At 46.9% G+C, this 27,914-nt stretch overlaps 1 protein-coding gene across 1 annotated transcript in view; it reads right to left on the reverse strand.

Annotated features, from left to right (window-relative positions):
* DIS3 (DIS3 homolog, exosome endoribonuclease and 3'-5' exoribonuclease) overlaps positions 1 to 27,914 on the reverse strand; it is a 165,079-nt gene that overhangs the window by 84,156 nt on the left and 53,009 nt on the right. The window contains exons 6-9 of the mRNA XM_029603017.1: positions 20,704 to 20,868; positions 19,911 to 20,024; positions 7,888 to 8,025; positions 4,296 to 4,442 (exon numbers count right to left, since the gene is read on the reverse strand). Coding sequence (XP_029458877.1) covers positions 4,296 to 4,442; positions 7,888 to 8,025; positions 19,911 to 20,024; positions 20,704 to 20,868 — 564 coding nt within the window. The remainder of the gene's footprint in view (positions 1 to 4,295; positions 4,443 to 7,887; positions 8,026 to 19,910; positions 20,025 to 20,703; positions 20,869 to 27,914) is intronic.

Consider the following 27,914-nt stretch of genomic DNA (forward strand, 5'->3'; position numbering starts at 1 on the left):
CTTCTGCCGCTTGAGGAAGTCCGCCTGTACGTTGTCGACCCCAGCTATGTGGGATGCCGGTATGCGAGACAGATGGTGTTCCGCCCAGTCCATCAACATATCCGCTTCGGAGGCTACTAGCCAACTTTTTGTGCCCCCTTGTCGGTTTATGTAAGCCATGGTAGTCGCATTGTCTGATAGGACCCGTACCGCCCGGTGGTGAACCAGTGGAAGAAATTGGCGCAGCGCCAAGCGAACCGCCCTGGTTTCCAAGCGATTGATGGACCATTGGGTCTGTGGCAGCGTCCAAAAACCCTGCGCTGACCGCGACTGACAAGACTGCCCCCCAACCTGTCAGGCTGGCATCCGTCATCACGATTATCCATTGAGGGGGCTCCAGGTCCACGCCTCGAAGCAAGTGATCCGGAATCAACCACCATTCCAGACTGGACCTGGCCGGTTTGAGAAGCGGTAATGGCAGCTGGAACTCTGCCGACTTGGGGTCCCAACGAGAAAGTAGTGCCCTCTGCAAAGGCCGCATATGAGCAAAAGCCCAAGGGACCAACTCCAGGGTAGATGCCATAAAACCAAGAACCTGCAAATAGTCCCACACCATGGGTAAGGGAAGAGCTAACAGGCGCCGAACCTGAGACATTAGCCGCTCCATCCTCACCAGTGGCAGGGAAACCTTGCCCATACCGGTGTCGAACCGTGCTCCCAGAAATTCCAACACCTGGGACGGGACCAGCTGGCTCTTGGTATAGTTGACAACCCAGCCAAGGGAACTCAGACGACTCAAAACTGATTGTATTGCGTTCTCGCAGAGCACTTCCGACTTCACTCGGATGAGCCAGTCGTCTAAGTAAGGATGTACCAATATGCCTTCTCTCCAAAGGCTCGCTGCTACCACCATCACCTTGGTGAAAACCCTCGAAGCCGTCGCCAGCCCGAAGGGTAGGGCAGAAAACTGGTAATGTTGTCCCATGATCATGAACCATAGAAATCTCTGATGATATTCCTGGATCCCTATGTGGAGATAAGCCTCTGTTAGATCCAAAGAAGCCAAAAACTTGCCTTTGTCGACAGCCGCAATGACAGATCTCAATGTCTCCATTCAAAATCGAGGGATTCGCAACGCCCTGTTGACCTGCTTCAAATCCAATATCGGGTGGAATGAGCCCTCCTTCTTGGGAACGATGAAGTAGATGGAGGCTCGGCTGCGGGAACCGGAACAATGGCTCCCAGAGCCTGCAATCGAGACAGTGTTTGAAGAACCACTTGCTGCTTCGCCTGAGATCCGCTGGGAGATACTAGAAACAGATCGCGAGGGGGGGGGGTCATGCAAAATCCAAAACATAGCCGTGATTTATAATGTCTAGAACCCACTGGTCTAAGGTTATCTTGGCCCATTCCTCTCAAAAGCGGAAGAGTTGCCCCCCGATCTCCAGAACAGAGGGATGGGCCGGCACCCCTTCATTGGGATGTTTTGTTGTTGGCGAAGGCATGAGAGGTTCCAGAGCGCTAAGGCCGCCTGCCACGAAAGGAATGCGCCCATGCTTGAGACCTTGTGGGCATCTGCCGAGGGACGTAGGAGGAAGAACCCCTACCTGAGCGGAAACGGCGTTGTCCTTGAAAGCGGCCCCTAAATGCGCCGGGTGAACAAAATGATCTGGGCTTGTCCTCTGGCAGCTTCTAAACCTTGTTCTCTCCCAATGAGCGAACCAGCTGCTCTAGCTCGTCTCCGAATAAAAGCTTGCCCCGGAAAGGAAAAGAACCCAGCTGTGACTTAGAGGAGGCATCCGCCGACCAGTTACAGAGCCATAGTAGTCGCCTTGCGGAAACCGCTGAAGACATAGTACGGGCAGAGGTGCGGAGGAGATCATACAAGGCATCTGCCATATAGGCCACCACAGATTCCATGCGGTTCACCTGCTCAGCTTCCTCCGGTGGAAGGTCCTGGGCCGTAAGCATCTGTTGGACCCAGCGGAGGGTAGCCCTCTGCATCATGCTGCTGCAAACCGCTGCCTGTACTCCCAACGCTGATACTTCAAAAATACGCTTAAGCAAAACTTCCGGCTTCCTATCCTGGAGGTCCTTGAGCGCTGTGCCTCCTGTAACAGGAATGGTTGTATGCTTGGCAATGGCTGTGACTGCCAAATCCACTTTAGGGATCTTAAGAAGATCCAGAGACTCATTAGGGAGTGGATAAAGCTTTTCCATGGCTCTGCTGATCCGCAAGGTGGCTTCAGGGGTATCCCATTCCCGTGACACGAGCTGGAAAAGCTTTGGATGAAAAGGAAACGTTTGCGGCAGAGTGCGAAGTCCCGATAACACAGAGTCTCCCGGCGAAGAGTCCGGTATCGCCTGTGGAACTGGGATCTCAAGTTCCTGAAGCACATGGGAAATCAACGGGTCCAGCTCCTCCTTGCGGAACAAACGGAGTATCTGCGGATCATCCCCCTCCACTGGATCGGCACTGCTCACATTATCATCCACATCATGAGTGGAGGGGTCCTGAGTTATTGGATCCGCAGGTGGGATAGGAATGGATAGTCCATCCCCCGGGACCGCGTGGAGTACCCTTGGTCCAGGTCTCTCCTGGTCTGCTGAGGCCTTAAAACACTTAGCTTGGGCAGGAGACCGGTGTTCCCAGTCAGCTTCAGCTTCTAAATAAGCCTTATGCAGAAGCAACACAAATTGAGAGGAAAACGGGTGATGTCTCTTTAAGGCCCCCCCCCCCCCCCCCGGTCAATAAAAGCGGGGGAGGGGCCAAGTTCTCTGAAAATAGAGTGGTGTTTGAGGGCTGAGTGCCGGCGGGGAAAGAGGAGGAAGCTCCTCTCCCTCCCCTACTGAATTTACATCGGGTTCTGAAGAAGGCAAGATGGCCACCGCCCCCATGCCGATTGGGAGCGTGCCGGGCCTCTGCCTCAGAGCAGGCTGCTCGCTCCGATGTCCCCTTGGGCGCGGCAGGGCTGATTCCCTGCCCAAAATCAGCCGCTGCGAAGGCCCCGGTGTATCCCTGGGGGCGAGGGAGCAGAGGCCTTCGAGGGAGAGCCGGTACCCCAGCTCTCCACAAGCAGTGCAAACGGCTCCCTGCGGCATGGCAAAAGCACGCAAAATCAGCTGGGTGACAAGCCACCCCTTTCGGAGGCCCAGGAGATTGAGACAGGCGAGGGCCACAAAAGGTTCGTATTGAAAGGACAGAAATAAAAACACTGTCTACCTAAAAAAAAAGTCTTACTTTTTTTTTTTTACTAACTTTAATCAGCCCTCCCAAATCAGGGGAACAACCCCCCTGAGCTACCAGGACACTGGTTCAGAGGAATTTTAAACTTCTCTGGAAAAGCTCTGCCTCAGAGGGATGCTACTCCTCTGCAGGAGGGGGAGAGTGACCGGCCCACCGGTAAATCCTCCCCCTTATAGCTCACCAGGTTAGGGAACAAAATCTTTCTCTGGGAAATGGCTGTAGGGCAATGCCCTGCCTTGCCTGTCTGTGTCCTTATTTATTTTATTTTTTTGATATCCCTAGGAATTGATCTAGTCAGAGGATTCTCCCTTGAGTTTAAACCAAACCTGTAATAAGAACCCTCCCAAATTTAGAGATGATCAGGACCGCAGGTTATGCTCTCTCAATCTGCTGGAGTCAGAGAAATACTGAGGAATCGCAGGTGGCACACCAGGTTATATGGGAGGTGCCTTTCAGCTTTTCTCTGACTCCATCTGCTGAAAGGGAGGCATAACCCAGCAGTCTGGACTGATCCTGGTACGTACAGGGAACTGCAGGTTTTGCACCTTCTCCATTTGCTGGGGAACAAGAAATACTGAAGGACTGCAGGTGCTACACCAGGTTATGTGCCGGTGGCTTGAAAATTTCTGTGTCTCCATCTACTGGAAGGGAGGCAAAACCCAGAAGTCTGGACTGATTTGGGTGCGTACAGGGAAACATTTTTTTAAATAAATATATACAAATATGCCATTGACATTTCTAACTCTTGCTACAGAATCTACCCCAGAGACACTGGGGGTTGCGACTGTGACCATATCTAGCGCAGGACTATCCTACACATCTATGTCTGAAATTAATTATTGCTTTGCTCATGCTTGTCGTTATCTAAAGGATGCAATGTGTCAAGGATCATATATATGCATCCAGCTAACCACAAAGCTTTCATTCTGCTTTGAAGGGTAGAGTGGGGCCACAACATTCTCTCACATTGTCAAGTTGCCATGGTCAGCGAAAACCATGTCAGTTTTAGAGAAGTGACAGCTATGTTGAAACCAGGTTTTGGGATAAGGGCGAGAGAGAAATCCTGTACCTTGTCTGTAATGCTCCATGGCATCTTTGGCAGGAAGCTGAGAACGGCCTGGGAGAAAGGCTGGTGGGGAACATCATGCTCAAGCAGCAGGACTTCAGTCTCAGTCTCTTTGTCTCCAGCTGTGCCCAAACTCCTTACAAAGTGACCCTAAGATCCAAAGGAAATCTTTGAGTTTCAGGTATGCGCCTTGTTCTTTTGTGCTTCCATTCATTCATGTGGCAAGAGGCCCAGCTACTTTTAGGGATATTCACAACTCTGCAAAGTGGGCCGAAAATCTGAACACACATCATCAGTGGACTTCAGCAGACAGAATGTAGTCTACACGTCTACCTACTTAGTTCTCAGCATAAGATACTGTAGTGCTTGTCTTTTCAGCAATATGGTACTAATAAAATGGACTGGGGTATGGCTGACATGCATCTTTTCAATATTCTTTATGTTTCAGTTTTCCCCTCCTCCACCCTCTATAATCCAGCAGCCTGTGGTAGGGGGCCAAAGACTAAGGTTCTCTGCAGAGCTTGGTATAAGAGTACCTTAAAACTGGGCAGCAGGTGTCACTGTGAAGGTATAAGCCGAGCAGAGCACTCCGAGCCATTAGGTTGGGTCACCTTCATGGCATTTGAGAAACCTGTCACATATTTCACTCGTCCACAGAATGAACAAGATCAAGAAGTAACTTTGCTTATACCAATGTGATCAAGGTTTTGTGGTTTTATGGCAGTTTAATTTCGTATTGTCATTTTAGTTCAACGTTTAGAACAAGTTAAAAAAAACATTTTTACCTATGGTCCATTTTTGGCTGGTACCAATAAACACAGCCTAAATCATCTGAAGACAAAAGCATTCTGGATAAGGTGACCAATTTTAGATTGTCCTCCTCCCCAAATATTGATTAAATATAGGTGAATTTTATTAGTGAGGGTTATATGAGTAATCTTGGACTTGCATTTGACTTTTTACAAACATTACTAATGTTAGAATTTCTTTTTTCTCCATTTCTGTTTACATTATTTTTGTCCTTCTTTTGAAAAAGATTTATGGTATTGGTTAGGTTAGACTACTGTAATTCATTACATGTAGGTCTACGTACGGTCCAACCGGATCATCTCCAGTTTATTCAGAATACTGTGGTCCGCTTATTATTACTGGGGATGAAAATATCTGACCACATTACTCCAGCCTTGAAATCCTTACATTTGCTCCCAATTGTTTTAAGAGCTCAATGTAAGTAGTGTTTCCTGGTTTATAAATCCTTGAATTTTAAATACGTAAATCTTACCTTGTGCATTATCATCCAAGAAGAGCTTTAAATTCTAATCAACTTATCTTGGATATTACTACCAAAATTAAGTTGGTGGATACTAAGAAAAAAAGCCTTTTTTCTAGTGGTCCAAGACTTTGGAATTCTCTTCCTTTTGAACTTAAGGTCTTGAGCAATATATTGCAGTTTAGGAAATCCTATAAATCATGTTATTTCATCAAGCTTTTAAGTAAGATGTTTTTACTATGAATATCTATGATTGTTTTTGTTTCTATGTAGTTATGGTCTGTGTGTTTTTAATTATGTCCGATTTTGTCTAAAATTTTGAGTTATGCTTTTTACCTTTGTTGTACATTGAGTAAAGCTTTTTTTTTTTTTTTTGACTAGGGCAATTTATAAATCTAAATTATAAATATATACATTTTAATTTAATTTCAGATCCCATCATACATTCTGGCAATATAAAGTATTACCGCCATTGCAAGCTGCAATAATCAAGCTGTGACAGCGGTAAGGAATGTCCCTGCTGTGAACTGGTACTTCGTGATCTCCCTCTTATTCCATTTCATACAATAGATCAGGGGTCAGGAACCTTTTTGGCTGAGAGAGCCATAAACGCCACATATTTCAAAATGTAATTCCATGAGAGCCATACAATATGTTTAAAACTAAATACAAGTAAATGTGTGCATTTTATGTAAGATCACACTTTTAAAGTACAATAAGTCTCTGAAAATATTACACCAGGCCTTAAGACACCAATACATCTCCTATTAGGAAAACGGACCAAGTCAGACTGCTATAGAGTCCTACACAGAAACAACATGCCAGCAGAAAACCTCACCTGAATCATGTGCTGTCCCTCACCTAACATAGAATAAAGAGACCAAAACGCATAACAAGAAGCATGCAGAAAAAACTGAATTGGAAACTGCAACAAGCCAGAGTCTCTGTATGCAGTGTAACAAAGGAAAAAGAAACATCACCCATCCTTATAAAACAAATCAAGAAATATAAAATCATCAGCAGTAAAACTGTACTAACAAAAAGAACATATTTCGAAACAGCTGATGAGTGCAATATCCAATAATTAAAAACTCATATAAAACATTTCCAGACACCAACAAAATATTTCAAAATAGCAGACACAAAGACCCAGTAATGAAAAATAATAAGGATACAAAACTTTTTTTGCTCTGCATACCTGGGAACGTTTGATATCTAGGTGTCCTGAGATTGTTCTGAATTAGCAGGAGGTGGGGTGGTTTGCTTGGAACTTTCTCCTCTCTCAGTCACATACCAGCGCTCTCTCTCACACTGGCTCTCAATGACACACCTATACACACATGCTCTCAGTCACTCACATACACATGTTTTTTCTCTCTCACTTATATAGGCTCTTAATTACACATTTACACATTTGCTGTCTATCTTTTCACGCTTACACACACACAGGCTTTCAATCACATAAATACATGCTGTCTTTTTCTCTCACACACAGACTCTCATTCACATGCTTACAAACATGTCCTCTCTTTCTCTCATTTACACACAGGCTCTCAATCACATACTCACATGCTCCCTCACCTAAATCGGCTCTCAATCACACACAGACACACATGGTCTCTCTCTCTCATTTAAACACAGGCTCTCAATCACATACTCACATGCTCCATCACCTAAACCAGCTCTCAATCACACACAGACACACATGATCTCTCTCTTACTTATACACACAGGCTCTTAATCATACATACACATGATTTCTCTCACACACAAAGGATCTCAATCATACACACATACTCTTTCACACAAACAGGTTTTCAATCACAAACACAGCAATTCATACAATGCAAGTGCATGCAATTTGTTATTTGGATTTAAAGTGCTCTTTTCCAAACTTGCACGCAGGGAGGGCAATATTGAAATTCTACAGGCTGCTTGCAGGCCCATGGGTAGCTTGTACCTGCAAGTCGGTTTTCAAAGGAAAATTTCCCACTGGATTTTCCTTGAAAAATCCTGTGGTAGGCAGATGCAAAGTATGCAGTGTACAGAACATGCAAAGATTTCAAATGAAATCCCCATGGTGTACTTTTCTGGGCCCCCCATCCTAACCGTGTCTCTCTTCCTAGAAGGGAAAGACGTGCATTGGCAACAGCATGCACACACTTTACTTTCCCCCGCATGGAGAAAGGGGGTTGGGCGTAGAATTTTACAACAGTGCTTTTTTTTTCAGTTGTATCCATTTGAAAATTGAGCCCCCTTAAAACCAAAATTTTGAAATCAATATTTTCCAGATTCAAATGAAATGCTATGAAAATGTTTGCTTACATTAGGATACCTGGAGTTTCTGGGCCAACCATCAATGGCAACAATAATTCGTTGCCCCTCCAATACGGAAGCTTGCCTGGTCTCTATCCGGACACGAGGGATTCTGCGATCTGCTGGTGTGAACAAATGCTTTGTAGCCTGCAGATAATAATTGTTTAAACTTGTTAAACTAAAAGACACACGTTTTAAAAGACCCTCATCTGTGCATTTGTAGAGGAGCAGGGACAAATCTCCAGCTTTCATTAAAATAAATCACGATCTCTAAAACCCTCCAGCTAGGAAAATGCTACCAATTAAATTTGTTGCCATATTTCTCAGCACTAGAAGAGGAACATTGTTAAAAGCAGTTTTGGAAGGATCCATGTTAATATGGCCTCCGGTGCACTTGACACATTTTTCCAGTCTGCAAGTATATGCTTTCTATGAACAGCACCACAAGTGCAGAAGAACTGGGTAGAATGAAAGAAGCAAGGCAGCCCCAAGCCTTACTCAGGTAACCAAGAAAGGAATTCCCCACACTATAAATCAGAAATTAAAAAAATAAACAAACAGAAATTTGGAATAAAAGTATTCTGGGGATAAGGAAAAATACTGAACACGTAGGGGGTAGGATATAGAGGGATGATAACTTTCAAAAAGGCGTGCGGATGCACATACACACGCGTGTGTGTGGCCAGATACACAGCAATTTTATATCCTGTGTGTGCATATGCGTGCATGTTATAAAATAGCCATGATGTGCGTATATGTGCGCCTAATTTTATAAGTATCTGAGCATAGCCATGTAATGTCGAGTTTGAGCCGTGCATTTAAGGGGATTTTCTAACAGGTGCATGTCTATGCATGAACAGTTTCACCAGTTCGTCTACCAGCTTGACCAGTCTACAGCTAGGTTCTCTACTGGGACTTATATGCGCGGCTCATAAAATCAGCTGGATATGCGCGCACATCTCCCAATTTTGGCACACGGTTAGCTTAAAATTCACTTTTAAGCCAGCACGCAGACAAGTTATAAGAAAATTGGTTCTTACCTGATAATATTTGTTCCTGTAGTACCACAGATCAGTCCAGACTGTGGGTTATGCCTCCTTTCCAAGCAGGTGGAGACAGAGAAAAACTTGAAGGGCACCCTCTCTTAACCTGGTGTGCCACCTGCATCCCTTCAGTAAATAGATTATCAAAGCAGAGTAACTGTTAACTAGAATAACAACAAATCAAGCAATAATAGAACTTTAACCATAGAAGTAGAAAAAATTGAAAACAACCTGTAGCGTTTCTTCTGAGTGATCTGCCTTAAAAACGGAAATATGAGCGCGGACTCTTAAATACCTACTCCCCGGGAGGGTGTCTGGACTGATCCGTGATACTACAGGAACGAAAATTATTTTATTTATTTATTTATTTGGAGTTTCTTATATACCGATAGCCGTTTGCACATCGTATCGGTTTACATACAACTAATACTGACACTGACACTATCCTCGTTAATCTGGAGAAAAAACAATCTTACCTGCTTGTTCTTCTTGATCTTTCTGCTGCGTTTGATACGGTAAAACACTCTACTCTAATAGACCAACATAGGGATCAAAGGCATGGTTTCATTCCTTCTTAAGCAACAGATTCTACAAAGTCAGGATAAACAACAAAAGAATCGCATCCAATCCTTACAGAGCAAGGAGTCCCGCAAGGATCCTCACTTTCACCCACCCTCTTCAATATCTACCTCCTCCCTCTATGCCATCTACTCTCAAACCTCAAGCTTACCCATTACCTCTATGCAGACGACATACAAATCCTTCTTCTGATTACAGAATCCCTTCAAAAAACTATCACTTACTGGAACGAATGCCTACAGCCTATCAAAACTTACTCTCAAGCCTCAACTTAGTATTGAATTCTAATAAAACCGAAATGCTCATTGTCTCCCAGGATCCACTCACAATCTCTTCCAGCCTCTCTCTACCAAACACAAATAACACGTTCTCACCTGACGTCAGAGACCTTGGAGCATGGCTTGACAATCATCTAAACCTAAAAATGTTCGTAGGGGACAGGTCTCTGGACTGATCTGTGGTACTTCAGGAACAAAAATTATTTTCCTTTCCTGTTCGTACCCGGATCAGTCCAGATGAGTGGGATGTACCCAAGCCTCTCTACTCTGGGCGGGAACCCGAAAGACCCGACCACAATACACTCTCCCCAAACACTGCTTCCTCAGGAGCGCGCACATCAAAGCAGTAATGTGTGAAGAGAAGACCATCTCGCTGCACGACAGGCTCCTGCAGAGAAAGCAGTTGACACTCCACCCCAGAGCTGCGACCTAGTGGAATGTGCTCACAACCCCTCCAGCACCGGGCAACCCTTGCAGATGTAAGCTAAAGCTATTGTCTATTTTAACCAGTGAGCAATCGTGCCCTTGGAAGCCTTATTTCCTTTCTTTGCTCCACTGAACAGGACAAACAGATGATCCGATCTCCGAAAGGGATTCATAACCTTGAGATATTGCAAAAGGATACAACGCACATCCAATAAGTGAAATTCTTTAGCCATCGAAGAATCGACTGCCAAGTTTGAAAAGCCGGAAGCTCAACCACCTGATTTAAGGTGAAAAGAGGATACTACCTTCGGCATAAAGGAAGGAACCGTGCATAACGAGACCCCATCATCCGAAAAATAGAGCAAAGGGTCCCCACATGACAACACCTGCAGCTCAGAAATTCGCCTAGCTGAACAGATGGCCACCAGGAAAACAAGTTTTCAGGGTTAAATCCTTCAATGATGTCCTCCGCATTGACTCAAAAGGGGACCCACACAGCACCTGAAGAACCAAATTCAAATTTCATGCCGGACAGATCTTCCTCACCGGAAGACACAGATGCTTCACCCCTCTCAGGAAACGAGCCACATCAGGATGAGATGCCAGCAATCTTCCCTGAATCTTGCCATGCAGGGAACCCAAAGCTGCTACCTGGACCCGAAGAGAATTATACGCTAACCCCTTAGATAACCCACACTGCAGAAAGTCCAATATCTGCAGGTTGTCCACCTGTAAGGGCTGCACTCTATTCAGTGAAGGAAAACAAAAGGAATAGATGCCGAGGTCTTTTTCAATTCTTTATTGAGGTGGAGACGTATTTAAATTAAAACAGTTTTAATTTAATTTAAATACGTCTCCACCTCAATAATAATGCTCTCCCAGAACCATGAATGTCAGAAACAGTTGATGTTCGGGTCGAATAGGGATATGATGGTAGGCCTGACAGATCCAAGGATGCTAGAAACTCCCTTTGCGCACCGCCGCTATCACTGTACGCGGCACCCGGAGGGCAGCATTTACCTTCTGCAGATCGAGAATGGGCCGAAAGGTTCTCTTTCTTTCTTTGGGACCACAAAGTACACTGAATACCTGCCCTGTCCCCTCTCCTGAGGGGGCTCCGCAACAATGGCGCATAGAAGTTGCAAGCGCTGGAGCGTGTCCTGCACTGCGCCTCCTGCTTGCTCCGGGAGAAGCAGCAGGAAACTACAAAGGCGTCCATGGGAGGCTGAGAAAATTTTAAGGCATAATCACTTACCACCACCTCTAGGACCCACCGATCTTATGTTATTCTGGTCTACTCCTCGCAAAAAAGAGAGCCTCCCTCCAATAGCTTCTTGAGAGGAGAGGACCCTCACACCTTTATTATCCGACCTTACTTCTGCTCCCCCTCGGAATCCACCACCCCTTGGGGACCTTTGCTGATTCCGAAAGGGCTGCTGTCTGCCCAAACTGTGTTTCTGTGATGCTGCGCAGGGATTCTGCCTGATCGAAATCTCCTAGCCTCTCGAAAATGGGCGCAGGATCCCTCCTGACTCCACAGGCCCTCTAGCCCTCTTTAGGCGGAAAGGACTTCCTAGGATCTTCCTGTCTTCAGGCAACTTATTGCCTTTAGACTCTCCCAACTGCTTCAAGAGCTTCTCCAAATCCTCCCCAAAGAGGAGCTTCCCCCGGAAAGGGAGGTTTAACAGCTGGGCTTCAGAACACACATCCGCCAACCAATTTCACAGCCACAAGAGCCTTTGCGCCACCACGGTCGAGACCATACTCTTGGCAGAAATCCGGACTATGTCGTACAGAACATCTGCCACATAGGCCACTCCTGCCTCTAAATGGACCACCTGTGCTGCTTAAGATGCCATTCCTGAATGTTTGTCATGCGCCTTCTGCACCCAGGACAAACAGGCTTCTCTGCATCTGACTTCCGCACGCCACTGCCTCAAGAATCAAAGCTGAGACTTCAAAAAGCTGCTTGAGCAGAATCTCCAGCTTCCTATCCTAGAGAACCTAGAGAGCCACCTCCCCCATCACAGATATGGTAGTCTTCTTAGTAACCACTGAAACGGCTGCATCCACCTTGGAAATTCTCCATAATGCCAAGGTCTGTTCCGGCAAGGGATATAATTTCCCCATAGCTCTTGCGACCTTCAGGCCCCCCCCTCGGGAGATTCCCATTTCTGATCTACCAACTTCTTCACCTGCTTCAGTAACGGAAGAGTGGTAGGGGGTCCCTGTAGACCCTCAAGGGCAGATTCACACCTTCCTTGTCAGAGTCTTCCTGGACATCTTTAATGCTGAGCTCCTCCAGAACCTGGGGAATCAATGGACCCAGTTCCTCTCTCCAGAACATCTCCTTCTGCAACCAGAACCGCCTCCGGGTCCTGCATGGGATCCCCCAAGACCTCCAATGGTTCCTGATCCAGGTTCTGCCTCGGATTTCCAAGGGCACTAACAGGTTCCTTGTCTGGTACCACCGGACCCCCTTGAAGCTGCTCAGGATCATCCAGGCTGACAAATTTCTCTCCTCCAGGGTTCATTTGAGTCCTAGCATCCGCAGGATCCCTCCTGACTCCACAGGCCCTCTAGCCCTCTTGGCGGTCCGGGACATCCTAGATAAGGATCTTTTTGTTCCTTAACTTCTTCCTGGCTAAATAAGCTTTATGAAGGAGAAGCACAAAACCCGTGAAAAGGGCATCCGGGTCTGAGAAGGAAGAGTCCTGATAGACTCCCTCACGAGCCCCACCCCGTCCCCTGCCACCAGCAGGGTCTTTTCCACAGGAAAAAGCATGGGAGAGGAATCCTGGGGCTCAGAAATGGCAGCCTGCACCTTCTGCATGTGCTGCCAAAATGGCCACCAGCTCCTCTGACCCCTCCCGGAGCCGACCCAGCCGCCTGCACTCTCTCGCTACTCCCGGGGGGACCCGGCCTCCCACGAAGCACATTTGCGATGAAACGAGGCCACATCGAGGCGAGTTTGCCTCAGACAGCAGCAGTGGTAAAATCTGCCACGCTGCACAGGAGCCGGCATGTTGGGGCGGTTGGGCCTAAAAATAAACATAGCCGCGCAATCGCAGCTGTCCCGGTGTTTAAATTTAGCACTAGCCTGTGATTAAGGCAGAAAAAACAAAACTTACCCGCTCCTTAGCCCTGTACACAAATACTGTTGCAGCCTCTTTCCCGGCTTCACTGCTCTTCCCTCTCTTATTTATTTATTTATTTTTAAAGAGGCAGGGCCAAAAAGAAAAGGGTAAAGAAATACTCCCTTGCTTTTGGAGGCTACCTAACTGGGGAACCAGGCACACCGAAGGAGTGAAGGGGCCAGAGGGGGAGTGGAAACCAAGACCCCTGGCTATCTACCCTCCTGCAAAAAAAGGGCAGAGCCCGGACAGTGATTGTCAACCCCCCGCTTGCCCTGCTCTACATGAGGGATGGCCCATGAAGGAACCTAACACCTCAGGGAGCTGAATAGTCTTCTTTTTTTTTTTTTTTTTTTTAAACACCTCTAGACTGCAGGTATGCACCTCTACCATCTGCTGGAGACAGAGAAATACTGAGGAACTGCAGGTGGCACTCTTGCTTATGTAGCAGTGTCTGGAAGTTTTGTTCTCTGCATCCCTACCAGTAGATGGAGGCAAAAACTCACTCATCTGGACCGATCCGGGTACGAACAGAACAGGAATTGGATATTCTTTTGAATACTGATGGTTAGATATAAAATTATCCTGCTATGATAAGCTGGATAACTTTAGATTTAACCGGCTGTATTCAAAAGAATTTAGCCAGTTAAATGGCAAAGAACTAGGTATTAAAGAAAAATAAATTGCAGGCCTACTGGCTCAAACACAGCACACCTCCTCTCTCCCACTCTAGCAGGGCCGAGCCTATAATCTTCTCTTTAAAAACACCTTCTATTTTTTAAAAAATATACCGGTTGGGACTGATGCTGGTCTTGACCTCTCCTCCCAGCCACCCCATTCACTCGTAAGATATAAGTTTATAAAATTTTACATCTCTAGGATAGCCCTCTTTCCTCCCTCTCTCCCACCCCAACCCTTACCTACCCACCCGGCTCAGTGCCCTAATTTTAGCTTAATCTTCAGCCTGGGTCATAGAAGCAGCCTACTGTGATTTGGGCCTAGAGCTTCTGTAGTTCCTAGGCAGTTACATTGGAAGCATATGCTTCCAGCATAGTTCCTAGAAGTGCTACATTGAAAGCCTGTACTTTCAATGGAGCTGCCTAGTAGGCAGATCGAAGTAGGCTGCTACTGCAATCTGGGCTGAAGATTAAGCTAAATTAAAGGCACTGAGAGGGTAAGGGGGTTGGGGTGGGGTGAGGAGGGGGGGCCCTGGAAAATTAAATTAAAAAACCATATATATATATGGACTGGGGGGGGGGAAGGTGTAACCAAGACTAGCACTGGTCCTGAACCACATATTTAAAAAAAACAAAACAAAAAAAAAACACAAAACAGATAGAAGGGTTTTAGGGAGGAGTTTGCAGGGCTCACCCATGACAGGGTGGGAGGGAGGAGGGGGGATGTGTTCAGGCAAGTAGGCCCACAATTTATTTCTTTAATATCTAGCATTTCGCCAATTAATAGACTATTTTCTTTTGAATTCAGCCGGTTAAGTCTATAAAACTATCTTTTAACAGGTTCTTGGATAACTTTGGACCTGTTCTCAGGCACATCTAGAGTTAGCCTAATAATTTATTTGGATAAATCCAAATATCAGAGTTAGCTTGATAAGTTATTCAGATAACTCAACTATTCCCAGTGATGCCCCCAAAGGAAAACTGATTCTTACCTGCTGATTTTCGTTCCTGTAAAGTACCACAGATCAGTCCAGACTCCTGGGGTATTGCCTCCCTTCCAGCAGATGCAGACAGAGAAACTTTCCCAGGCACTGACTTATAACCCGGTTAGCCTCCTGCCACTCAGTACCCAAGCTGAGAAACAACTTAATAACCAAACAATCTTGAACATGTGAACTTTATCCCCAAACCCCACAACGAGCAGAGGATGAGGAATAAAACAAACAATTGATTTTGCAGTAGAAGACTGCAGAACTGCATCCCACAGATCAGGCAAGTAAGAAAAAATACTAGTCGAGCGGGATCTCTTTAGCTACACCCTCACCCAAAAAGGCTGAACCTCTGCAGTGGGCGGGCTTCTGGACTGATCTGTGGTACTACAGGAATGAAAATTAGCAAGTAAGAACCAATTTTCCTTTCCCTGTACGTACTCAGATCAGTCCAGACTCCTAGAATGTACCAAAGCTTCCCTAGACGGGGTGGGGCTGCGAGAGTCCTGCTCGAAGGACACGTTCGCCGAAATTGCAAACATCTGTGGCTTGAACATAGAGGCGGTAGTGTCTTGCAAATGTGTGTAAAGATTTCCAAGTAGCTGCCCTGCAAATCTCCTGAGGGGAAACCAATTGACATTACGTCCATGAAGTCGCCTGTGAACGTGTAGCATGAGCCCTTAATCCCTCTGGGACGGGGCGACCTCGACAGATAGAGGTAGAACCAACAGCCTCCTTCAACCAACGCGCTATCGTAGCTTTTGAAGCCTTCTGTCCTTTCTTAACACCATGCCACAATACAAAGATGATCTGACAATCAGAAACTGTTCGTAACCTCCAAACAGCGTAATACAGCTCTTCTGCATCTCAAATCCCTGGCATGAGGAGAACTGATCTCCAGATCTGAAAAGGCCAGAAGCTCCACAGATTGACTGAGATGAAAGGATACTACTACTTTTGGTAGAAAGGACGGGACCGTTTGCAAAGAGACGCCTGAGTTCGAGATTCTCCAAAACGATTCCCTACAGGACAATGCCTGAAGCTCAAAGACTCGTCTGGTGGAACAAATTGCTACCACGAATACCATGTTTAAAGTCAGATCTTTTAACATGGCTTTCTTAAGCAGCTCGAAGGGTGCCTCACACAAGCCCTTCAGGACCAGATTCAAGCTCCTTGAGGACACAGCCTACAGACAGGACGACACAAATGTTTCTTCCCTCTAAGGAAATGTATCACATCCGGATGAGCCGCAAGGAGAGAACCATGCACCTTACCCCTGAGGCATCCTAGGACTGCAACCTGAACCCTCAGAGAGTTGAAAGATAAGCCCTTTGTAAGACCATTCTGTAAGAAAGATAGGACTGTAAGAAAGATAGGACTGACCACTAGTAATGTAGGCAGAACTGATAGCCTCCTTCAATCACCAAGCAATAATGGCCCTAAAAGTCTCCATCCAAAAATGGGGCACTTTGAGGGCCATGTTGACTTTCTTCAAGTCCAAGATTAGACGGAAGGTTCCCTCCTTCTTTGGAACCACGAAGTAGAACCAATATCGCCACTGGCCTTGTTCTTCACAGGGAACGGGAACAATCGCCCCTAGCACTCGGAGACAGGGGATGGCCTATTTCTTTGTCGGGAGGGGGCTGCAGGGAAACACGAGGAACAGGCTGCGGAGCGGGTGAGAAAACTAATGCATAATGATGTTCTATCATGCTTAGAACCCACTGGACCGACATGATCTTGGCCCACTCCTGGTAAGTGAGAATCAGCCGATCCCCGAAGAGCGGAACAGAGGAGTGGGCCGGCTGCGTCTTATTGTGAGGACTTGGCACCGCTCGCCCTAGAGGAAGGCACGTCTCAGTTGGTTCTGCAGTCATGAAAGGATTGGGACCAAGCCTGAGATCTTCCCAAGATCTGCTTCTGGCCTGTTGCCAGAGCTCTGCTCTGACAGAAATGCCACTGGGCCCTAAAACGGGAGTGAGCCGGGAAACCCTTTGAACCTTTCGGCTTGTCCTCTCGGAGCATGTGTACCATATTCTCTCCCAGTTGCTTTATCAGCTGCTCAAGGTCCTCACCAAAAAGGAACTTTTCCTTGAAGGAAAACACCCCGAGCTGCGCCTCGGAGGAAATGTCCGCCGCCCAATTACATAGCCACAAAAGTCTCCTGGCCGAGACAGCCGACACCATGGTTCTGGACGAAGTACGCAGAAGGTCATACAAGGCATCCACGCCATAAGCTACTGCAGCCTCCAACCGCTCTGCCTGCTTTGCTTCCTGAGGCGGCATGATCCCTAGTGCTCTGCAACTGTTAGACCCATCGCAAAGTGGCCCTCAGCATATAACTGCTACAGACTGCCGCTCTGATACCGAGCGTGGAGACTTCAAATATGTTTTTGAGCTGGACCTCCAGTCTGCGATCCTTCAAAGCCACTGCTCCAGTGACTGGAATAGGCCTCTTTGTGACCGCTGAAACTGACATGTCCACCTTAGGAACCTTCAACAATTCCAGAGTGTCTTCCGGCAACGGATACAGTTTTATCCAAGGTCTGTTGACTTTGAAGCCCGTGTCAGGAGTATCCCATTCCCGCACTATCAACTGCTTCATCATCTCATGAAAAGGGAAGGTTCTCATGGGGCCCAGCAAGCCTGGGTCCACTATGTCCGAGCTCAGCTCCGCTAGTGGGGACGTAATGCCCAACTCCATCAGGACACGCGGGTTAAGAGGAGCCAACTCATCTCGCTGGAATAAGCAAACCACCTTAGGATCATCCCCTTCGACAGAAGGGGACTGCACACGGTCATCTCCTGCATCTGGATCCACCGGGGGAGGAGGAGCCTCAACCAGGCCCTCTTCCGGGTCCGAGCCCACCGAAGAGACCTCCTGAGCTCCCGCTGCCCCGTGCCATGGGGGCCTGGACTGTACAGATTCCGAGAGCAACCAGCGTGTCCCCCAGCCTGGGCACTTTCTGGGGTGGCCCATGGCACCCACCTGCTCCTGGGAGTCCCCCTCTTGCAAACACTGATGGCTAAAAAAGCCTGGTGTATTAGAAGGACAAACTCTGGGGAAAACCCGGAGAGATCATCTCCTTCCCCTTCCAACCACTCTGGATCCTCCTCAGCCAGTTTCCCCGAGGCCCCCCAGGCCTCACTGCAGCTCAGATCAGCGGGAAATAACTCCGGAGGGAGATCCCCTCCCCCCGCCGCTCTCTCCTGTAGTCATGCAGAAGGCACCCAAAAAGGCCACTGTTCCCACGCTGAGGGGAAACGGGGTGGTCCGAGGATCTTGTGTGATCTGTGCCTGCGCGGCTGTTCGCTGACTGTTGCTGCACCATTGGAGGGACTCTCCCCTCCGGGGAGGCAGCAAAGAGCATGGACTGGACTATGCTCGACTCGGAAGCTGCGCTCCACAAAGTGAACAGCAGCCCACACGTGGCATGACCGCCCCAGAGCCAACCCCAAAGGCACCGAAATAGATGAAGGAGGGAGGAAAAAAAAAAAAAGCCCGATCAAAACTGAAACAGCTCCCCGCCCAATGCATGATCCCTCGCGCAGGCAGGATACCCTCTCCTGGTCAACACCTCCTACACTGCTCCCTGTAGTCAGGCCAATACAGTACAGTGCGCGCCACCGGAGCGCACTGTTAACCCGCATTTAGACACACGTTTTCGACGCACGACCCTTTATTCAGTAAGGGGTAATAGCGCGTCAAAAATGCGCGTCCAACCTCCCCGAAACTAATAGTGCCCGTAACATGCAAATGCATGTTGATGGCCCTATTAGTTATTCCCGCGTGATTCAGTAAGTAAAATGTGCAGCTAAGCCGCACATTTTACTTTCAGAAATTAGCGCCTACCCAAAGGTAGGCGTTAATTTCTGCCGGCATCGGGAAAATGCACAGAAAAGCAGTAAAAACTGCTTTATCATGGCGATATTAAGTCGGAAGTCCCAAAAGTTAAAAATAATTAAAAAAAAAAAAAAAAAAAAAAAAAATCGGCCCGCGGCTTGAAAACCGGACGCTCAATTTTACCGGCGTCCGGTTTCCGAACCTGTGGCTGTCAGCAGGTTTGAGAACAGACGCCGGCAAAATTGAGCGTCTGCTGTCAAACTCGCTGACAGCCGCCGCTCCTGTCAAAAAAAAAGAGGCGCTAGGGATGCGCTAGTGTCCCTAAAGCCTCTTTTTACCGCGGGCCCTCATTTGCATGCGGGCCAATACTAAATCGCGTGCACAGGAGAATAGCCTGTGCGCTCGCCCGCTCTCCTGCGACTTTTACTGTATCGGCCTGAGTGAGAGCACAAAGGCCAGCTGCAACACGAAACTTTTAATTTCTTTTACTTCAAACTTAAAGAAAGTAAAAAGGGAGAGAAGGGATACTTCAGCTGCAGACTGAAGGGAAAGGAACTGGTCCCCCAGCTATCACCCCCGGCGCCCAGGAGTGCAACCTTTGGGGTTCCTAACCCCTGCTACCAGGGGGGGGATGGTCTCACCAGGAACTAACAACCCCCTGGGAGGTTAGACATCTGAAGAAATTATTATATATATAGATCTATCTAAATCTAGATCGAGAGAGAGAGAGAGCGAGAACTGCAGGTTTTGCACCACCTCCATCTGCTGTAGACAGAGAAATACTGAAGAGTGGCAGGTGGCACACTGGGTTATAAGGTGGTGCCTGTGAAAATTTCTGTCTCCATCTGCTGGAAGGGAGGCAAAACCCAAGGAGTCTGGACTGATCTGGGTACGTACAGGGAACACCATTTGCTTACTCAGCTAAATCTCAGCTGGAGTCAGATAAGAAAGGGAAATATCAAAACTAGCCATTTAGATAGATAAACTTGTGAGTTACCCTCAAAATGGTTTTGAATATTACATCTTAGTTTGACAATGCCACTAGGGGGTGTTGTTGCTTACCTCCTTGATTTGTGACTTGGACAACATTCCACAAAAAGGCCTCCAATTTCTTTTTATAATGCCCACCACTCTTCCTGAAGGGCGCAGCATACTCTTGCTCACAGCACTCTTCAGCTAGGGCAAAAGGATAAAAATTTCTGTGTTTGAGCTCATAAATTTAATCCTTATAGCTATTAAGAAAAATAAAAAAAACATTTAAGGCACATGAACTGAAATGACATCATGTAATTATCTCCTTATTGTGACATTATTGCATAGCAACATTACTTACAGTAAGCCTCTAAAAACTAGCTGCATTAACTTTAATTCTTGATTCTGTTACCAGATTGTAGGTGCAAATAAAATAAGCTGTTTTCTTCTTTTCTGTCTTTGTTTCTGACCCCTGCACTCCCTCTTCACCCTGCTCAGGTGATTTACACGGTACTGGCAACAGTGTATACTGCTGGGTTCTCAGGTTCTATGTTCTTTCTAAAATCAAGGATTTCTTCCATTTGTGGGCTACAGAGCAATGACATGGGGCAGAAATAATCAGATTTAAATAGACAGAACTTCCTTATACCTTCCTACAAAGAAAGGCTGAAAAAAGTTGAATAACTCATTTTACAAAACATACCAAGGACTGTGATGGCTATGGAAATGGTGATTTTAGACCTCAGGAGGTAGTGGGTCAAGGAGGTGAGGATACTAAACAGAAGACTACCCTTATAAGTGAATGCACATGGCTGAATTAGGTTTCAACTGAGTTGCCCTTCTAGACTAGCCTGGTAAAACACAAATCTGCTTAATTCTTTACCAACTTTTCTTTCTCTTCTTCATTTTCCACATCATCTTCTTCTTGGCCTTCATCCTGCAAGATAATGGCAGAAGGGGCCATCCACTGATCTTTTTTCAACATTTCCACTGCTACAATGTCTTCATGGACTGCTCTGTTCAAGTTCTTAAGCCCCTGTATGATTATCTGTTGTTGTATACAAAGAAAAAACAACCAAATAACTAATTTATGGGCTCAGTTTTATTTGTAATACAAAAACAAATATATAAAAGTCACTGATGAATGTAAAGGCCTAGAAAGATTCAAATAAAATAGATTGTAAATCTATAAAAGTTGAAATTCTTACCTGATAATTTCCTTTCCTTGAATATAGCCAGACCAGTCCAGATATGCTCCCCAGCCAGCAGATTTATTTATTTATTTAAATACTTTTGATATACCGATACTCAAGACTGGTGTCTTATCGTACCGGTTTACATTGAAACAAGGGGTAACCAATTAACTATGAAAATAAAATAAAGTTACAAAGAACAAGGGGTTTACAGGATGAGAGAGTAGATAGAGAACAATTTGATTGCTGACATCACTCCCTAGGGTCTCATGCTGCACCCAGCTTGTCAGTATTCTATGTAACAAGCTAAAATAAAACTTTGAAAAACCAATCCCCTTAGCCTACAACCAGAGGGCTTCCAGGGAAAAACGAGAAGACATTAACAAGTACATACAGAAATAACACAAACAAGGAAACCATGTACGAACCTTACCTGTAAGGGCTTCCAAAGAAACCTAACCAAGTATATCCATCCATTCTTACGAATACCAGTAAGGTCCCAACTTTTTAAATAAAAAGAGTGTAAATTCTCTTGGCAAGAACCCCCCCACCCCCCCAAAAAAAAAAAAAAAAAAAAGAGTACGTGTATGTGTGTGTGCATGTGGAGGCGGAGGGGTGCTCCTGGACTGGTCTAGCTGTATTCAAGGAAAGGAAATTAACACGCAAGAATTAACTTCACCTCTCTCTTCATCCAGCCATACCATTCCGTATGTATGGGAAGTACCCAAGCTTATCTGGGTGGGATTCTACCAACACTCAAAACTCCAGAACCAAATGCGGAATCCTTCCTGGCTCAGACATCCAGCCTGAGGTTGAATTCCTTCGCGAAACACTAAGATCACATCACCGCCTTGCATATATCCAGAGGAGACGCCAAATGAATTTCCGACCAAGACGCAGCTTGCGCCTTGGTAGAATGAGCTGTCAACACAAACCTGTTTAATTCATCAAGCTATCAACACTTTTGATGTTGTTTCACCTCTTCTTGAACTGCTGAAAAGGACAAAAAGACAGATTTCCTGAAATTATTGGTATCCTTTAAGTACCTCAAAATCCTTCTCACATCCAACCGATGTAGCTGAATGTATTTATTTATTTATTTTTTGTATACCGACATTCGATCTGATTAGCCTAGTGGTTAGAGCAGTGGACTATGAACTAGGAGACCAGTGTTTGAGTCCTGCTGTTGCTCCTTGTGACCTTGGGCAAGTCACTTTACCCTCCATTGCCTCAGGTACAAAACTATCAGGCCGATACAGTAAAGCGCGGCCGCAGTTACCCCGTTTCTAACCCGCTGTGTACTCACAATTTGGCCGCGTAAGTCTAACCCACGATTCACTATCTGTTTTTACCGATCCTTACCGCTTCTTTTACTCGACGCGTATCCCTTTCCGCCCGCGGCATGTATATGTATGTAAATGATCAGATTAGCTATTCCCTCCCATATAGTAACGTGCGCCCCGACTATCTCCTTTTTAACCTGCTATCTTGCCGCGTCTTTTACCTGTTAATTTACCGCCTACCCTGACCCTGGCGTTAGTGTGGTTTCACAGTAACGCCAGGGTCAGGGTAGGCGGTAATTATAAAACTTCACACGAAATTTCACAGTCCCAAACCAAACCAATCCAAGCGTCAGGCAAGCCCCATCAGAGAGAGACGAAATGTCACAGTCCCAGACCAACCAACCCAATCCAAGCCCCAGCAGAGAGAGACGAAATTTCAGAGTCCCGGGCAAACTTTCCCCCAGCCCCCGCTCACCTGCCCTTGCCACAGCCAAGCAAGCCCCCAGCAGCAGCAGTATAAGGGCGGCGAGAGAGAGCGGCTTCAGCGGATCAGGCACTCCCCCATGCGAGGCGGCTTCCAGCACCCCCGCCGGCGAAGGAGAATACGCGCACGCCGTGACCTCCGACGTCCAGCCGGGCGCTCAGGTCACGGCGTGCGTTCATGCGCCTGCTGCCTTGAGCGCCCATATTGGACGTACAGGCGTGCACGTATTCACCTTTGCCGGCGGGGCTGCTGGAAGCCGCCTCGCATGGGGAGCGCCCGATCTGCCCCGGGCTGCTGAAGCCGCTGTCTCTCGACGCCCTTCTACTGCTGCTGCTGGGGGCTTCCGCAGGGCAGGTGAGCGAAGGCTGGGGGAAAGTTTGTTCGGGACTATGAAATTTCATCTCTCTACTGGGGCTTGGATTGGGTTGGGTTGGTTTGGTTTGGGACTGTGAAATTTCCTCTCTCTCTGCTGGGGCTTGGATTGGGTTGGTTTGGTTTGGGACTGTGAAATTTCGTCTCTCTTGCCCGTCTGAAGGAGGGTGCTTTGTTGCGCTCCCTGCCTCCGATTGCCGGCTGCTGGGGCTTGCTGGCACCGGGCGCTCAAGGCAGCGGGGTCTGTAGGAGAACCATCCACTTCCTGGTACCTGTCATTTCAAATGTCATTTGAAATGACAGGTTCCAGTGCACCCAGGATACTGTATAGGCGCTGTAAAGTGCCTATACAGTAAAACGGATTGTGCTTCATGGACGCTTCTTGGACACGGCTTGCATTTGCATGCCATTTAAATACTGTATCGAGTGGTATGTGATCCGGACTGTGCGCGCAGCAAACGAGCAGGCGCCCGGCACTGCCGCACTTTTTCTTACACGCCCTTACTGTATCGGCCTGCATGATTGTAAATCCTCTGGGGATAGGGAAATACCTACAGTACCTGAATGCAAACAGATGTGACATCCCAGATCGAATGTCGGTATATAGTCTCCTCCACACAACTCTATACTGATTAAGATGGGTAGAAGGAAAGGTACTGTGTGAATAAGCATGGCCTCTTCTGTAAATTGTAGAAATGGTTCTCTACATGAAAGCTCCTGCAGCTTGGATACATACCTAGCTGAACAGATTGCCACCAAACACACAGTCTTAAGGTTAATCAACTTGATCAAAGTTTGCCATCTTCAAGTCCCAGGCAGGGATCACAACACTAACGGGAAGCCACAGATGCTTCACCCCTTAAGGAAATGGGACATATTTGGATAACATAAGGATCTGCCCCCAGGCAATCTCTACAGCAAGCAATTGCAGCGATCTGTACCTTCAGAGAGTTCAGGGCCAACGTCTTATTTACACCTTCTTGAAGGAATTCCAAAATAGAAGGAAGGAAGACCTTATTAGACTGATACTTCACAGACTCTCCAAATTCTTACATATGGCCAAAGAAGTTGAAGTCTTTCTTGCACTACCCCTTGGGAATAATCTCTTTCCTAAACAAATACTTTCAAGGACCAATTCACAAGATAGAACTGATTTGGAAATTTGAGAAGTTCTGAGCCCTGGATCAACAGTCCTCTGTCTGAGGGAACACCAGAGGGCCCTGTAAACAGTACTAGGGTTTTTGGAACTTGTCTGCTACTGTGCACCTCGTTTCACTCTCCACTACACCTATCGGGGCCGGAAGTGCTACAGACAGTTCTCTACATAAGCTAGGGGCCATGTTGGCACCCATAGCAGTACCCTTTACTTGCTGGTAATGTACAGAGTCAAATACAAAATTAATTTTTTGTTAGAGCTAACCTTGTAATGGTGATCAAAAAATCAGTGGGAATACGGTTCAGAGCCGGATGGGAATTTAGAATCTCTTCAATAAGAAGAGGAGCCTCTTCTTGTGGTATATTAGAGTAGAGTGAGATAATGTCTAAAGTAACAAAAAAGAATGGTTCAGAAGGAATGGGAAAATCTTGCAAAATTGTAATGCGATGAGAGGTGTCTCTTATATATGAACGGCATTTTGATACAAAGGGCTGGAGAAAATGATCAATAAACTTGGATAAAGGTTCAAGTAAGGAACCAATTCCAGAAACTATGGGGCATCCCAGGGGGTTTTCAAGAGATTTATGAATTTTAGGTAGGGTATAAAAGGTAGGGGTGATGGGATGTTCTACCATTAGAAAGTTTGCTTCCCTGGTGGTTATAAATCTCTGATCAAGGGCTTCGGTAGCTACTTCTTTTATGTATTTCTGTAGTGGACAAGTAGGATCTGATGGTAATGGGAGGTAAAAATGGCGGTCTTGTAATTGATGTTCAATCTCCACCACGTACTTTGATCCATCTAAAACAACAATCCCTCCCCCTTTGTCAGCGGGTTTAATAATGATACTCTGATCACTCATAAGTGACTTAATGGCAACCCTTTCCTGTTTTATGATGTTAGATGGAAAAAAATCTTGATCCGGATCTTAACTTCTCAATATCTCTACGGATCAATTTTTCAAATGTTAATAAAGGGAGATGGAGGCATCCATCTTGATTTTTTGGAAACAATGGAAACATCTCGTGTGGGTATGGTATCAGTGAAAAACAATTTCAATTTTAACATCCTGAAGAATTTATACAGATGTACTTGAATGTCAAAGGGATTATATTTCACAGGCGGGATAAATGATAAACCCTTCTCTAATACACTTTGTTCTGCTTGCGATAGTAAACGGACTGAAATTAAATACTAAACTGTGTTTCATCTCCTGATACTAAACTGTGTTTCATCTCCTGATTTGATTAAGGTGACATCATGAACATGTCCCAAGGAATGCTGGGAAATTCCAGAGCGTACTTCTCGTAGTATGTCCAGTACCCATTGGCTGACATGATCTCGACCCACCGCTGAAAGAAGAGGATAGTTGGCCCCCTATCTCCTCGTCCCATGGAAGGATCGGCCAAACTTCACTGGAAATTTCAGGTCAAACCTGAGCCCGAACCCGTTCCTCTTTTTTGGTTGTCGGTTCCGAAAGGACAGACCTTCGCGAGAGCCGAGATGTCTGAAATGACGAGTTTCTGTAGGACTGGAAGTGCTGGGAGCCCCTGGTCTGACCCCTCATGGAACAGGGGCGCTGCAACCTCTTTTTCTTATCTTCCGGTAGCCAAGGCACTGGAGATTTAGCCCATTAACTGGCTATTTTTTCTAATTCACTACAGAATAGGAGGGATCCCTTTAAGGGCATCTTTGTGAGGTTCGTCTTAGAGGTTGCGTCCGCTGACTAATTTTGCAACCATAGCCGTCTTCTGGCCACCACCAAAGGCTACATCTCTGGCTAAGGTGCATACTAGGTCTGAGCTTGCATCCACTAGGAAGGCTGCGGTGGGCTCAATTGTCTCTCTGGTATGCGCCCCTGACCTATCTGCCTCTCTCTCTCTCTCTCTCTCTCGAAGCAGATATGAACGAGCCACCAGAGCACAACAGGAAGCGATCTGCAATGTCACTGCTGTTGCGTCGAAGGCCTGCTTAAGCATGGATTCCAACCGCCTACCATGAGCATCCTTCAAGGCCACTCCTCCCTCTACTGGGATAATTGTTCGCTTCGAGACAGTGCAGACCAGGGCACCCACTTTCGGGAAATGCAGGCGTTCTTTGGTTGCTGGGTCCAGAGGGTATTAAAGCCTCTAAGGCCCAAGCTCCTTTAAAAATGGCTTCCGGGAAGGGGGGGGGGGGGGTGTTCCATTCCAGGTCAATCAACTCCTGGATGGCTTCCAGTGTTGGGAAATAGCAAGAAGCTTTCCATAGAGACAATAGGAAGGGATTCTTCCTTGGTTCCGACATAGGGTCCGTGCCAGGAACTCCCAGGGTCTGGGAGACCAGGGCCGGAAATTCAACTGTGTGGAAAAATTGAAGCATGGTCCGGTATGGCACTAGGCCTGGAAGGATTTCCTCATCCGCCAATGAATCCGCATCCCCTTCGCCATCCGTGGTGTTTGGGTCCCTGTCAGGGATACCCTTAGTGAGAGGAGGCATGTCCCGAGGCATGCTGATAGGGCTGGGAGGGTGAGGGGCCTTCCCAGCTGGGGCTCTGGCCTGGTAGGGGCAGTAGTCGACTGTACCTGAACAAAGGCTTGTAGGCCTTGAAAGAATTCCAACCAAGAGAAGGCTGCTGGGTCCATATTTAGCCCAGGAGGAACTGGGATAGATGCCTCTTCCCAGGGGGTGGGAAAAGCCCAGGGGGGTGGGAAAGCCACCCTGGAATTGCTCAGATCTGAAGTGCTGCTAGATAAGGTCATGGCTGACCCATTCTCCGACCGGTAGGGGCCGGACTTGGAAAAGTTCTGGGAGTCCAGCCCTCCCTGGGCTTCCTCACAGTGGCTGACACAGGAAGGATTCCAAGTCAGGCTGCGCAGCCCTAATATGGCAGGCTTCTTTGCTGCTGGAGCCATAAAACTCTGTAGCCTGTGCGTTCAGTAGGATAGTGTCTCTCGAGCACGCACAGGCCCGCTTCGGCACGTGTAAATCTGAGTGGTCGGTTGTGCGTGTAGTTATGTGCTCGGTTATGTGCGTAGATATGCGCACAGGAGTGCATGTGTTAGGCATATAAGGACTGGCCCGCATCGCATACAGACGGACAATGGGGGAAAATGGCGCTGCAACAAAACCACGTGCAAGATAGTACCACGTGGAGTGCCTACTGAGCCTGAAGCGGAGCCTAGCCCATCGGGGGGCTGCTCAACCCGTTCGGAAACACCCTTCCTTCGGCCTATCAGGATTAGAACGACGTTGGTATGGAACGCCTAGCAAGGAGACTGGAGGAAAGACTTACCGAAGCCCTTTCATGTCTCTGAATAAGAGGAGTTCTTCTCTACTTACCTGGGCTTAGCGCTTACCGGCTGAGTACAGAGATGGTCTCTGGCTGCGGGGGGAGAGGGCTTAGGCCTTCACTGCAGTGCTCGGCTTCCTGCATCCGCTGCCTTTTAGCTGTTTCAGCAGCAAACTCCACGCTAGGAACCGGCTACTGGACCAAGGCAAAGCTCTGAGGGATCTCGGAAATTGCTCAGGAATTCTCAACTGGGGGAGGAACCATCTGGTATCACCGCAGAAGACCGGGGCTCCATCTTCTCCAATTTAAAAGTAGAAATTTGAAGGTAAATGTTCCT

The sequence above is a fragment of the Rhinatrema bivittatum genome, chromosome 5, assembly GCF_901001135.1.
Source record: "Rhinatrema bivittatum chromosome 5, aRhiBiv1.1, whole genome shotgun sequence".
NCBI lineage: Eukaryota > Metazoa > Chordata > Amphibia > Gymnophiona > Rhinatrematidae > Rhinatrema > Rhinatrema bivittatum.